The sequence below is a fragment of the Carassius auratus genome, unplaced genomic scaffold (assembly GCF_003368295.1).
Source record: "Carassius auratus strain Wakin unplaced genomic scaffold, ASM336829v1 scaf_tig00021399, whole genome shotgun sequence".
Lineage (NCBI taxonomy): Eukaryota > Metazoa > Chordata > Actinopteri > Cypriniformes > Cyprinidae > Carassius > Carassius auratus.
This window is the reverse complement of record NW_020525105.1, coordinates 130,995-144,776: the sequence shown is the minus strand read 5'-3', so window position 1 is coordinate 144,776 and position 13,782 is coordinate 130,995. Positions and strand designations below refer to the sequence as shown.

The 13,782-nt window shown below is 34.9% G+C and overlaps 1 protein-coding gene across 1 annotated transcript in view; it reads right to left on the bottom strand.

Moving 5' to 3' along the window:
• The window catches only part of LOC113076895 (F-BAR and double SH3 domains protein 2-like), a 60,776-nt gene that overhangs the window by 31,846 nt on the left and 15,148 nt on the right, over positions 1–13,782 (bottom strand). The window contains exon 3 of the mRNA XM_026249509.1: positions 9,346–9,391. Within this exon, the coding sequence (XP_026105294.1) occupies positions 9,346–9,391 (46 nt within the window). The remainder of the gene's footprint in view (positions 1–9,345; positions 9,392–13,782) is intronic.

Sequence of the window (13,782 nt, the reverse complement as noted above, 5' to 3'; positions counted from 1 at the left end):
ATTAAAATACAGTAAAAACAGTCATTTTGTGAAAAAGTTCAAATAGATTCATCTTGTAATTTATTTCTGTGATGCACAGCTGTATTTTCAGCATCATTCCTCCAGTCTTCAGTTTCACATGGTCTTCAGAAATCATTAAAATATGCTGATTTTGCTGCTCAAGATACATTTCTGATTATCATCAATGTAGAAAACCGTTGTGCTGCTTCATATTTTTGTGGAAACCTGAATATATATTTTATTTCTCAGGATTGTGTAATAAATAAAATGATCAAAAGAACAGCATTTATTAGAAATAGAAAGCTTTTGTAACATTACAAATGTCTTTTTTCCATCACTTTTGATCAATCAATGAATGCATCATTACTAAAAAATTATTAATATCTATCAAATAAAAACATTTAGAGTAGTGGCTTATATAAAAAGTTTTTTTCTTTTTTGCTCTCAGATGAGAAATAAGTTGTAAAATAATTTCTTTATGGTCACTTTTGATCAACTTAAATATAAGTATTCATTATTTAAAAAAAAAAACGAATACATGTATGTATCACATCACTGACCCCAAACCTTTGACCCCAAACCTTTGCAAAGCAAACAAGCTTGTTGATCACGTGCAGACTAATCACAAGGAGGGTAACGTTTCAAGTTAACCTAATTAAATATTGTTGTGGACGATTTATTAAGATCCTTTACCTAATAATGTATAAAGCACTGTAAAAATACTCCGATGCAAGCAAAAGTCTTGCATTGAAAATGCTACTTAAGTAAATATAATCAAGTATAAACATTACTTAATGTAAGTATAATCAGGGAAATTTGTTTAAAAGTAAACTGGGACTACAGTACAATTATTTATTATATCATTAGATTATAATTCCTATAACGTTACTGCACATCAGCAACTCACCAGGAAAATGAACAATCTCAGACACCTTGGTCCGCGTATCACTTTTAATTGATTTTTTATGTCCCTCAGGGACACATCATAGATTATTGCAAACGCGAAACGGCAATAATTAACCTGTCCTCCATAGTGCTTGGGAACTAATGTGGTCAGAGCTCTGAAATCCTCTCAAGCGGTGGACTTCTGCGTTCCGATTGGTTGCTGCCCAACAGCATCATAGCTAATTACCATAAAGCCTTGATTTCAACTCTCCTCGCCGCTGCTCGATGCCGGCTTACACTGAAAATGAATGACTTTTGGCCACTTTGACGCTCTCGACGCCGGCGGTGTGAACACACAGATACAGCAGACCTAACCCTAACCCTAACCCTAACCCTAGCATCATTGCAGAAAGTTTTGAACAGTTAAGTACCAATATTCTTTACTAAAGAAAGTCATTTTCAAATTATTTCTCTTCTGAGTGGAATATTTTTTTGGGGGGAAGTTATTGAGAGTTTCATTTACATCATCACAAAAAGTATCAAAATGTCACTACCATTGATGTCTGAATCGATAATGTAACAAATGATTTGCATTTAAAATATATAAAATAAATTCTGGGCATTTTAATTTTCTTTTTTTTAAGAATCCTGAAAAAGAAAACATTTATCAGTTTGGATATTGTTCAGCACAACGGTTTTCAACATTGATAATAATCAGAAATGTTTCTCGAGCAGTAAATCATCATATTATTCTGATTTCTGAAGATCATGTGACACTGAAGACTGGAGGAATGATGCTGAAAATACAGCTGTCAATTGATCACAGGAATAAATGAACATTTTAAATACATTTAAGATAAATACATACAAATATATTCAAAATATATTTGTAAACAGAAAACAAATAAATTGTCATAATACTTAATTGTTTTTACTGTATTTTTCATCAAATAAATGCAGCTTTAGTGATTATAAACGACGTCATATTAATAACGTTATTAATTGACGTCAAAATAATTCAATAAATGTAACAATAATTGCAGTGAGTTATGGCTATGCAGATACAAGATCTGTTTTCGAGTGTCAAGTTTAACAATGTGATCATTGAGACTAACAGTTATGTACTTGCAGTTAAACAAATGAAAACAGATGGATATATTGCAATTTATCATTATTCTCAAACAAATAAATCCTTCGGGCTCTCATTAACAGACTAATGGCTCTCTTTTGTCCATCTAAGTCATATTGAATCAATTTATTCATTAGCATGTGGATGTGAGCGCGAGCAGGGAGGGGTCCGGCCGCTGCACAAAGAGCCGCTTGATTTGTTCTGGACAGGTGGTCGAGCCGACCAGTGACGGCTGCCGCTCTCCCCGAGAGCCCGCCCACAATGGCACTAAAGACGATTATGCAAATGCAAGACCTTTCCCGGAGACTTTCCCAGGAAGGGGAGCACGAGAGCGAGGGGGATTGGAGGAGCGCGTGTGAAGGGGGGAGAGCTGCACTGCGGACGTCAGGCTGATTGTGTCTCAGCTGGAGAGAAGGATGGAAAAGACTGTGCATTCCAGCGCTGCTCGCGAAGATGCTTTTCTGAACGACTGAGGCTGGTTTACTGTGATCTCACCGCGGTTAGCAGAACATGCAGATAAAGCCACATCTGACGGGCTTGATGAGTGTCGCTGACATGCACAACTGATTATTGGCAAGATAATTACATCTGACAGATGAGTGTCACAATGCTGCTGAGAATACCCAGATTAAAGTGAAAAGAGGGAAATATTTAAACCTTTAATTACAGCCCAATGTGTCCATGGGGAAAAGAGAGATGGTGGGAAGAGAGAGAATGTGACTAGCTCTCTGTTTGTTTCATTTATGCCATTTTTGTATAGTTTAAGAACTAAAATAACTAAAACTGACAAAATTTATAACAAATAAACAGATATTTAAAATAACTAATAAAAATTACAAAACAGAAAATTATTTTAAATTAAAATAAAAAATATTTAAAAAACATGAATAAAACTATAATAGTTTGTATTTTGCAGTTTTTTTTGTCTTGCTTGAAGTGCTAAAATGAATAACACTAAAATTTGCTATAACAAAAACTACACATATAAAAAAAACTTATACAAATGACAAAACACATTAAAATTACTTGAAATTAAAACACAAAAAGAAAAACTAAAAATATTAATAAAAACCATAATAGTATATCAACTTGAAGTACTAAAATGAAAGTGGAAAAAAAGTGATAAAAAGTAATAAATAACTACAGATTTAAAAGTGAAATAAAAAGTAAATTGTTAAAAACTAAATGGATGTTTTTAGGAAAAATATAATAAAAATAATAATAATTGTGAGTTTTTTTTTAAGCTCTAGGTTTGCTGTGCTTCTGTATTATATTACATAGGTTTGCTCCTTAATAAAAAAGCTGTTCCAAAATATTGGAAGCATAATTAATTATTTTGGCCAAATCCTTTCAGAAGAATCCAATTGGAGTTTTTATAAATATATATAATATTTATAAAAATATATAGAGTATTTTATATATATATATATATATATATATATATATATATATATATATATATATATATATATATATATATATATATAAATGTTCTGGTTTCTTCCAGGCTTTATAATGGCAGTGAATGGGTGTTATTTTTCAATAATCCAAAAGAAGTCCAATAAAGTGCATCCATCCATCATAAAAAGCGTAGGTCTCTTTTTTTTTGTTTTTAGGTGAACTATCCCTTTAAGGTCTCTATAATTGCAAGTGTACTATATGTGCTAATATCAAGTTTAGCACATCACAGAAGCACATTATATGAAGTTGTTTATGCGACGGAAACATCAAAATGCATTGGTTTATAAATCATGTACTATGTTAAAATGCATTTTGAAGTCATTACATATTATTGTGCAAGGAACTGCATGCAAATTAGTTTATTAATTGTTACTCTGTCCCTGAAATCATCATTTGTGGGAAAGCAATACAAGTTGTCAATGCTTTCTGCCACTTATGTTCATTTTTAGCTGGACCCTGGTAGGTAGGTTTTTGGAGTGAACTAGAGGCATGTTTTTCCACAGAGATGTTGGAGATCTCACAGTGTCAGGTCAACATACAGGTCCATGTGCACAATCTCTCTTCTCTCTCACACACTCAGACAAACCAACTGTGTGAGATCTAATGCATGCAGACACAAATATAATCCTGTGTTTACCCTCAATATTTACACATGCACAAGCAAATAATCTTCCTAAACCACTCAAGAAGCTTTTTCAACCCTCAGTGATTTGTGGTTGGTGCATGAGTAAGTCTATAGTGGATCTTGCCATGCAATACTCATTGCCATCATGTTAGTTGGTTGCGATAATTAATAGCATGTTGCTAGGTGGTTACAAATGGTGTGGGATAAGTTATGTTAAAGTTTAGTACTTTATGACCCTTCCACCCACAAGTGACCAACAATTAGCTATGAGTTCTGCCTTCACACGAGGGGCTTGTGATCTACATATAATGACGGCCAAAGGTTCAAAAGCATGGTCTGCTTCTGCTGGATGTGCCAGAAATGGGCCACATTTCACATTCCCACTGGATGTCCTCACAAATGAAGCCATTTAATTACATTGGCAGCAGAGGTTGTGAAAATGCAACCAAATATGTGGGAAAGCTCTAGATGTACGAGTGAGACCGAGAAATGGTGCAACTGTGAGACTAAAAAAAATGGGAAATGGAGAAAAATAGCTATTTGGTTATTGGTTAGAATTGACCAATTACCCATCAGCTTTATCCATTATACAAGTTTAAGATTATAAATGAATTGGACTATTCTCTTCTTACTACTACTATTTAAAAATATTAAATTAAATCAAATATTAGTACCGTAATATTTCAGTTTTAAATAAAGCATTTAAGAAAAATATAATAATAATAGTTATTATTATTATATTATACTGTTGTTCGCTTATTAGTATATTACTACTCCTAAATAAAAAAAGGTAAACAAGATAATCAATATTATATTTCAATGTAAAGTACGAAATAATTATAATAAATAAAACATTTTAAGGTGAATAAGAAAATATTATTGCAATATTTCAGTGTAAAGTAAAAAAAAAAGAATAAAAGGGAAAAAATACAATAATTAAAATAAATTATTATAATTGTTGTTATTTATTAACAATAATAATAATAAACACAAATATAAAACTAGAAATATTTCAGTGTAAAGTAAAAAAAAATTGTATCATTCCCCTTATCCTATGTTTGAGAAGAAATAGAGATACTTAATTAAAAAACTAGTCAGTATGATATAGATAAGAGGATCATATCTGCCAGCTGTACGTCAGGTGCAGGTGTTTGTAGATGTGATCTGCGTCAGGCGTGTCTAATGTACGTCTGCGCGCTGTGCGATGTACGTCCATGTGATGTGTCACTCCTCTCCCAATCTCTCACCCTTCATCCTGTCATCCTGCCTTTTCTCCGCATCAGGAGCCAGCAGCACATGGGCAACTCATTAGAGCCGAAGAACAGAAAGAGAAAGACAGAGAACGGTGAGGAGAGAGAGTGAGTTTCTCCATCTGTTACGGTGCGATCCAGAAAACACACACACACACACACTGTCCTCACTGTCTCTCTAGTGTACAGTGTGGATGTCTCGGTCTCTCCCAGCGCTGATACTGAATGTCTCATCACTGCGGTGATGGCGGTCGAGTCGATCCAAGCGCTGGCTCGGCTCACAGGATAGACTGACTCCAGCTTCAAAGCCACACCCCCTTTCTTTCCCCCTCTTCTTTAAAAAACAAGTGTTCCTCTGTTCGTCAGGCCTAGGCAATAAAACAATGTTTATTTGTGTGGACAGCTGCACAGCGCACCATGTTCATGTGTGAGTAGGCCGTGAGTAGGCCAGCATGCCAAGTGCGATAAAGGATAAAAGACTTCATGGAGCTGAATGGATGGACCTCAAGCTCACTTTCAGTCATTTTATTAATCAGATGAAAACTGGTCCATTCAGAGAAATAGGAATTAGCCTATCCTTCCTAATCGGCCAAAGGGAACCATTAGATTGTGGCCTGTTTTGGTAGAAAATGATGGACATTGTTGCCATGGCAACATTAGAACAATTTAGAACAGATATCTTAGCCCCGCCCCTTCACCTGTGTTCTGCTCAACAACAACAATAGAGTGCATTAGTGCTTTTTTTTTTTTTTTTTTTTTTGCAGCACTGGTTCCTGAGTATTTTTTTCCTATTAATTGTCCAATTAGGATTTTTTTTTTAAATTTTTTTTATATTTGTTTAAAGTGTTTTAAGCTATAGCCAGCTAGGGAGAAATAACAGCACCACAAACATTTTAAGCAAAAAAGTATTCGAAAATCAGACAAAAATACCAAAATATAAGAATGTGTACTTGGTTTTAGTCAGGAAAAAGTATCCCAAATAAAAAGAGCATTGTGAGACATCGAATTTAATGAGACAAAACGATTTAAAGTTTCTGATTGTAAAAGTTTATTGCAAAAAAACATATATATATATTCACAAAAAAAAAATATTTTGTTTTGCAATAAACTTTAACAATCAGCTAAATTTTCCATGAATTAATGTAAAGGATGTAATCTTTCAGTGCTAGAAAAATTGCTTAAATATTTGCTATACACACACATACTACTGAGTATGTAACAAGTCTCTGTTCGATATATTTGCTCAAAAGCTTGATTGCTTCCACTGTCTTCATCTGTAAGTCGCTTTGGATAAAAGCGTCTGCTAAAGGAATAAATGTAAATGTAAATGTAAAAGCTATGCATATTCAAAAATCCACAGAAAACTAGAGCACAATAGTCATGCTATTTTAATATACTATGATTTAGGATACACTAAACCCAATTTTGCATATAATACAGCTTTGAAAGTATGCAAACTGAGATTCAACTAAAAACTGCTTTCGAGATTCATCATTATGTCCTATGGATTATGGAAATGTGCCATACAGTAAAACAGAAACCGATTAAACATTGAGGCATACAATAGGAGTTAAATATTAACAACATCACAAACGTCCCACCTGTAAATCATTAACTACTCAAAAATCTGACAACATATGGAGAAACTCAGTTATGAAAGTCAATTATGAAAGAGTTAAGTAACACAAGAGTTGGATCAAAGTTCAAAGGTCTATAAACTTTATCGCACATGCATACAAATAGCCTATGCATACAAATAATCAGATTCTAGAAGATTCAGCAAAACAAGGCAGTTTTGGAATAAAGAAAACTCTTCCAATTTAATTATAACTTAAATCCACCAAACTGTTTGTTCTAAAACCCAAATACTCATCCATGTGTCATACATCTGGTGCGTTTGTGCGTGCACGTCTTCATTAAGACCATGTGGCGTTTGTGTTTACAGCATTATAATGTGCGTAAGATGATGCAGTGAATTAAATACAGAACCGAAATCCATGTCATCTCATTTGATTATTTCCGCCTTTTTATTTGGAACTTAATAGCCATGCAAACACATCTACCGTAGTATAAACAATATAGTGAGATCTTTACAGGTTGAATCAGCTTGTGCACTATAATACTGTCTCCTTAAGTGTTGTCATACACCGAATAAGCTAAAATAGTGCCAAAATCATTACATGGGACCACCGTACAACCACGCACACAGAATACGAGCTCCTAATCCAACAGTTAATAATGTGGCATATAATCTCAGGGACAGCATGCTTCCCTTCACATCTTTTGTTGAAGCAGATGCATGACATCATCCCTCAGTTTTCTTCTGTTGAGAATGCTGCAAATACAAGTTTCATTTATATCTCAGAAGCTACAATTAAAAGTCCCCTGCAGTCACTAATTATATCCCTTAAAAGGATAGCTCACCCAAAATGTTAATTTTGTCATCATTTACCCAAATTTAGTCACTGACTTCCATAGCATGGGAAAAATACTATGGAATTCAATGGCTACGGTCAACTGTTTGGTTACATATCAACAACATATCTCAAAATACATTCTTTTGTGTTCAACAGAAGAAAGAAACTTTTTTTTTTTGAGGATGAGTATATAAAGACAATTTTCACTTTTGGATGAACTATCCCTTTAAAGTTTTCATAACCAAAATGACATTTTTCCTGAGTATTATTATTATTATTATTATTTTTTTTTTTGCCTTAAAATGGCTTTAATAAAACTACACCCTTATGTGGATACATGAATATGCAAAATAGTCCCCGCCTCCACTCAATCAAAGCAGCACAGACCCGCTCCACTTTAACTCGAATGGTGTTGACTGATGAATTTGCACATGGTTGGTCTTTAATCATTTTAAAAACACCAAAACGACATGTGAACAATGTCGGAAACTTGACTTTTAGTTGACCACATCGAGTAAACTTCACATAACAGGACATCCAGAGGTCGACAAAGAGCAAACACATTTTCTTAAGATGCTATTTCTTTTTCTTTTGCATTTGAATGCTTCAGCTTCAAATGCAATGCACTTCAAACAGTATCTGGAGATAGCTAAATACATATCTTCTTGACAAGATATTACCAGGGCAATAATAAAAAAGAAAATTATATTTTAGCACTAAAATCTGCCGGCATGATGCCTAATGTTAAAATGCATGATAAATACAAAAAAGTGTGCTTATGAAATATGAAGAGACCTTAAACCTGGTAATAAACTCAAGGACTGATCACCTGTGAACCAATCTATGAACTTTGCCATGCCTCAATGTGATGCACGTTTACAAACCTTTGCTATATCATGCAATCAAACAAGCACACGAAACATACTTAATCAGCGAGACAATATGCTTGGTCATAATTCACCAACTAATGATAAACCAGAAATCATTTCTATAAAACCCACTGCAAACTACAAGATAGAATCTCACTGAATCGATCTATTCAACCAAAGGGTGCATTCATTATTATCTTTTTCTTTTTTATACAGAATTCATACTTTATCTATGCTAAGCTTAACTTGGCATGAGATCTTTGCATACTTTCCAATATTCAAAAGCGACAGAAGTTTGAAACACTTGGACTTCTGGCACAATGTCTGCACAACTCAAGCAGGTTTACAATGATTCGCTGAAATCAATCATCTGTTGACAGATTCTTACTTCTCTGAAAAGCAAAAGACAGTGGCTTTTCAGTACTGCCTGGTTATCGAACAAGAGGTTCCTTAATATTATGCCAGAAGAACCAGATTTCCAGTGATCCTATTATTGCAATAAACCAGGGTATGCGATGGATTTGCTGTTGTTTTGATGGTTCCCAAAAGAGCATTGAATGTTTGCACGGCTGCAGCGTGATATGAATCAAAGCAACAGGGCTGTAATCAACACTTTAGAGTAGACTTTAGTGAGAAGATTTAACACGCACGAACCCTCAGACATCATCATCATCACCAACATCAAGAAACAGAAAAACCGTAATCTCACCTGTGCGTAATCTCTCTCCAGTGTGGCCTTTTTCTGGCTGTAAGTTCTGCAATTAGAAAGAAAAACAGTGAAAAAAAGTGCTATTTGCCATTTCAATTCTATGCAAAATTGTAAGTGAAAATTGTTTCAAAAGTAAATGCTACAACATTTTTTTATTCAGTGCAGATTTGAATAACATTCACAATAAGACTAGAAATATGCATGAATCATGTAAACTTGGTCATTTTGGTTTCATGCTGAATTTAAATCATAAAGCAAGATCACAAGATTAACAGTTGTGATTTTTTTCAAAGTTCAAACTCTCTGAGCTGCAAGAATCATTCATCTCCATCACACATCATCCTGTGAGTTGGCCGTGGAGACGGTGTTTTTAACATTCTTCCTTGTATGACTGCTTTGGTTTTCGAGCCAGAGGGCAGGAAGGCATCCAGACAGCTGATGGTTTGAGAGCATTCATCTCCATTCGCAGCATCACAAATGAGTACAGCCTGAGACTAGACGACTTGTTTTGCTTTTCCTCTCTCTGCTGACTCCAATTCCTTTTCCCATAATCTCATCCCTTAGCTGCACCCTCTGATTTTAATTTCAAATCAGCTGAACTCATGACACGTGTTTTAAAAATCATGAAGGAACGTGGTAACAGGCTCTGTCCTATCATATGGGTCGTGGTTCAGGTTATGGGATTAGTGTGTTTGTGGACTCTGTGACATTGCTTTTATGCAAGACAGGAGTTTCCTGCAGAAATACTTCCAAATACACAGGAAAGTTAACTACAGGACACCTCTGTGGCCCGGACCCAGATTCCTATCAAAACAGGCTCACATAGGCTTACATAGTGCCAACAGTTTATGGGGGAAGAGGTTTCGTGTGGTATGTCACACATGCTTGCTCATCGCTTTTCACTTTCCAAGGGTCTGTGGGCCAGTGAACACACCTAAGGCCTTTCATCCCAGTTCACGGCTACTGAAAAGGTTTCTTTAAAGACGTCTTTATCCGCTGCACATTTACACTGCGTGTTCACATACTATGCAAAATGTTAATAGTCATGCGAAATTCCAGTTTTAAAGGGGGGTTGGTCATATGATGCAATTACAATTTTTCCTTTCACTTTGGAGTGTTACAAGACTAAAGTCTCAAATCCAAAGAGATATTCTTTATCAAAGTTAAGACTCTGCCACGCCCCCTAAAACATCTCATTCAAACACACCCCCACATCTCTACATCACGATGTTGAAATATTTGCATAATGCTGCCCAAATATTTTTAAAGAAAAAACAACAAGCTAATTTATTTATTATTTTGGTAACACTTTATACTAAGGCTCCATTTGTTAACATAAGTTAATAATATTAGTTACATGATCTAACAATGACAAATACTTCTAAAGCATTTATTATTGTTAGTAAACGTTATTTCCAAAATGCACTAATGTATTATTAATGGGCCTGAGCTTATGTGACCCGACAGTGGAAAGTTTTGTATGTTTATTAAATAACATGAACAAAGAAAAAAAAAATACTTTAACAAATGTATTACTGATTGTTGGGTAATATTAGTTAACTAACATAAACTAATGGGATTTTACTGCAAGGTGCAAAGTGTTAATATTGTTCTTTTAACACCATTTCAGCAGCAAGGCTATCTTCTCGACAAGAAAAGTTGTACAATGAACAAAAAAACCTATATAAAAGACATTTAAAATTAATATAAGAAAACTAATTCTAAAATGCACAAAACATAAGAACAATACAAAAGGTGATACTTTTTAAATCCATGTTACACATACCTCTGAATAACAATGTTGTTAATTTACAATAAAAACTAAATAAATTAAATAAACTTAATCACACCTAGAAATGCAATGACTTAAAAAGCTGGTAATACCTTACAATAAGATTTCATTTGTTACCTACATGAACTAACATTGAATCTGTTAACATTAGTTAATGCACTCATGAACATTATTAACTTACTTTAATGCAAGTATACATTAATGTTTTTACTTATGTTTACAAATAAGACCTTATTCTAGGATTTAGATGTGCTAATAAACTGTGGCCGCATACGAAATAGCACTGTTTCCTAATATATAGTAGGCGGGTAGCCAGGGAGCGTCTCAGTCAGCTCCCTTGTCCACTATTAAGTGCACTGCCCAGGGAGGTGAAGATTTCTAGAGCTGTCCCAGTGTCAAAATCAATCCACTGACACACTCACTCCCTAAAAATTTCCAGAATGCATGTGAAAAACCACCGGAAAAGTCCCCCAAGCTGTCAGAGAAATTTATAAACTCTTATTTTTCTTCTTTAAGAATAGATTTTGTTTGTAATGATCTTTTATCCCTAATGTGCATGAAAACTTAAGTTATTAGAGCTATTAGAAGATTAGAAAGACTTTTTAAAATGTATATCAAATTATGCATGCTCTAAAACGTTTCAATATTTTTATTAAACATTAAAATGCCATTATGCATGTACATCATCGGTTTAGCTACATTTAAAAAGGAAGGACAAGTGCATGTTTTTGTCATATTATACAATTGCGCTAGTCTACTGATGTGTGTGCGATCGCTGCTAGGCACTTCTGACTTAGCAGTCTAACATCGATCACCAATGTCAAAATGACTGAGATGGCCAATCATATAAAAGTAGGCGGGGTTTACTGTTCAAAGAAGCAGAGCATGAAGCATCCGTTTAGCTCTAAAGAGAGAGATCATTTAATATTAGTTAACTTTTATAACTATTGAAATGCTAAATGACCAACAGCTATATCCAGTGATGCAAACTACTCGAATTTTTCTCTCTCAAATATAGTCATTTTAAGAGAGACGTGAAAATTGTCTGCGAATGTATTTCTCTACAAACAATGAATTTGAGTTTACTTTAAAAAAAAAAACAGCAATTTTACCCCCCTCCTTGCTGAGAAATATAATGTAGTAAAATTCAGTAATGATGAGTGATTACTATTAGTGATTAGTGATTAATGGAATAGGCCTATTATTTTTTTATGTATCATATTAAAATGTGTCTGTACTGTTTAAATAAAGAATGCATAAAGGGGAGGGGGGGGGGGGCAGTGGTTAACCAGGAAAATTTAAAATGGCACATAATGCCGAAAAAGTTGCAGACCACAGCTCTATAGAATGAAGTGAACCTGCTGCTAATTAAAGTGTCACTGGTTTCATAAGAGCATGGACAGGGTGACCTCGCGTTCCAGTATAGCAACAATCTTTTCCTTGAACAAGGATACAAGCCAATATATTATGACATTTTTTCATTTATTTTTAATTTTTTAATGTAGTAAGATTGTGTCAGTGCTGTTGCCTGCAAAAAGGGGATGCATATAGCCTGACAATATCAACACAATATCAAGTGGCATCTATAAATGGAAATTGCATCAGATCACACGGACACAGACAGTGACAGACAGAAATGCAAGCAGACAAGAGCAGGTGTTACAACACATCCTCTGACTGCTACAACAACTTTCTGTTGCAAAAGTCAAGTCAACAAATTTGTTTTTTCCTGCTGTATCATAACCCTCACCACACACACACACACACTCCGTCTGACTGAATGCCTGTACACTGCGCATTCATTTTTGCCACAAATTTTAAAAAAGTTAAAACGAAGCTGAATTATAATCGACTCCTTTCATATTAAGGGGGAAATTCATCTTTAAAAAAAAGCAACGTGCTATTTATTTTTTTAATTTTTTTTACATCACGTTTGGTGTGAATAGTGTTAATTAACATTAGTTAGTTAACATTACGCTAATCTCACAGCAGGGCACTGCAAGCAGACAGGTCTGAATGGATGGACATGTGAAACCCACTTATGAATAGAATGGTAATAATACTATATTTACATACCGTAAATGTTTCCATAAAAATATTTACATAAACATTACTATATATAGTGTCATACAGCCAAGTATGGTGACCCATACTCAGAATTCGTGCTCTGCATTTAACCCATCCAAAGTGCACACACACAGAGCAGTGAACACACACACACACACTGTGAACACACACCCGGAGCAGTGGGCATCATTTATGCTGCGGCGCACAGGGAGAAGTTGGGGGTTCAGTGCCTTGCTCAAGGGGACCTAAGTCGTGGTATTGCCGGCCCAAGACTCGAACCCACAACCCTAGGGTTAGGAGTCAAACTCTCTAACCACTAGGCCATGACTTCCCCATATACACACACGCACACATACACACACGTACACACACACACGCACGCACACAGACTACTTTGAGCTGAATAACTCAAGTCTTTTTCTAGACTTTGCACAGGATGACCACAGGTGTGGAGTGGTAACAGAAGGTGGCATACAGTGTCAAAGGTTTAACAGACTCAGTGTGTGTGGTGAGGACTGGTTGCTTCTAGACAGGAAGTACGATCCACAAGAAGAGGCCGCATTCAGACAGTGAAGCAT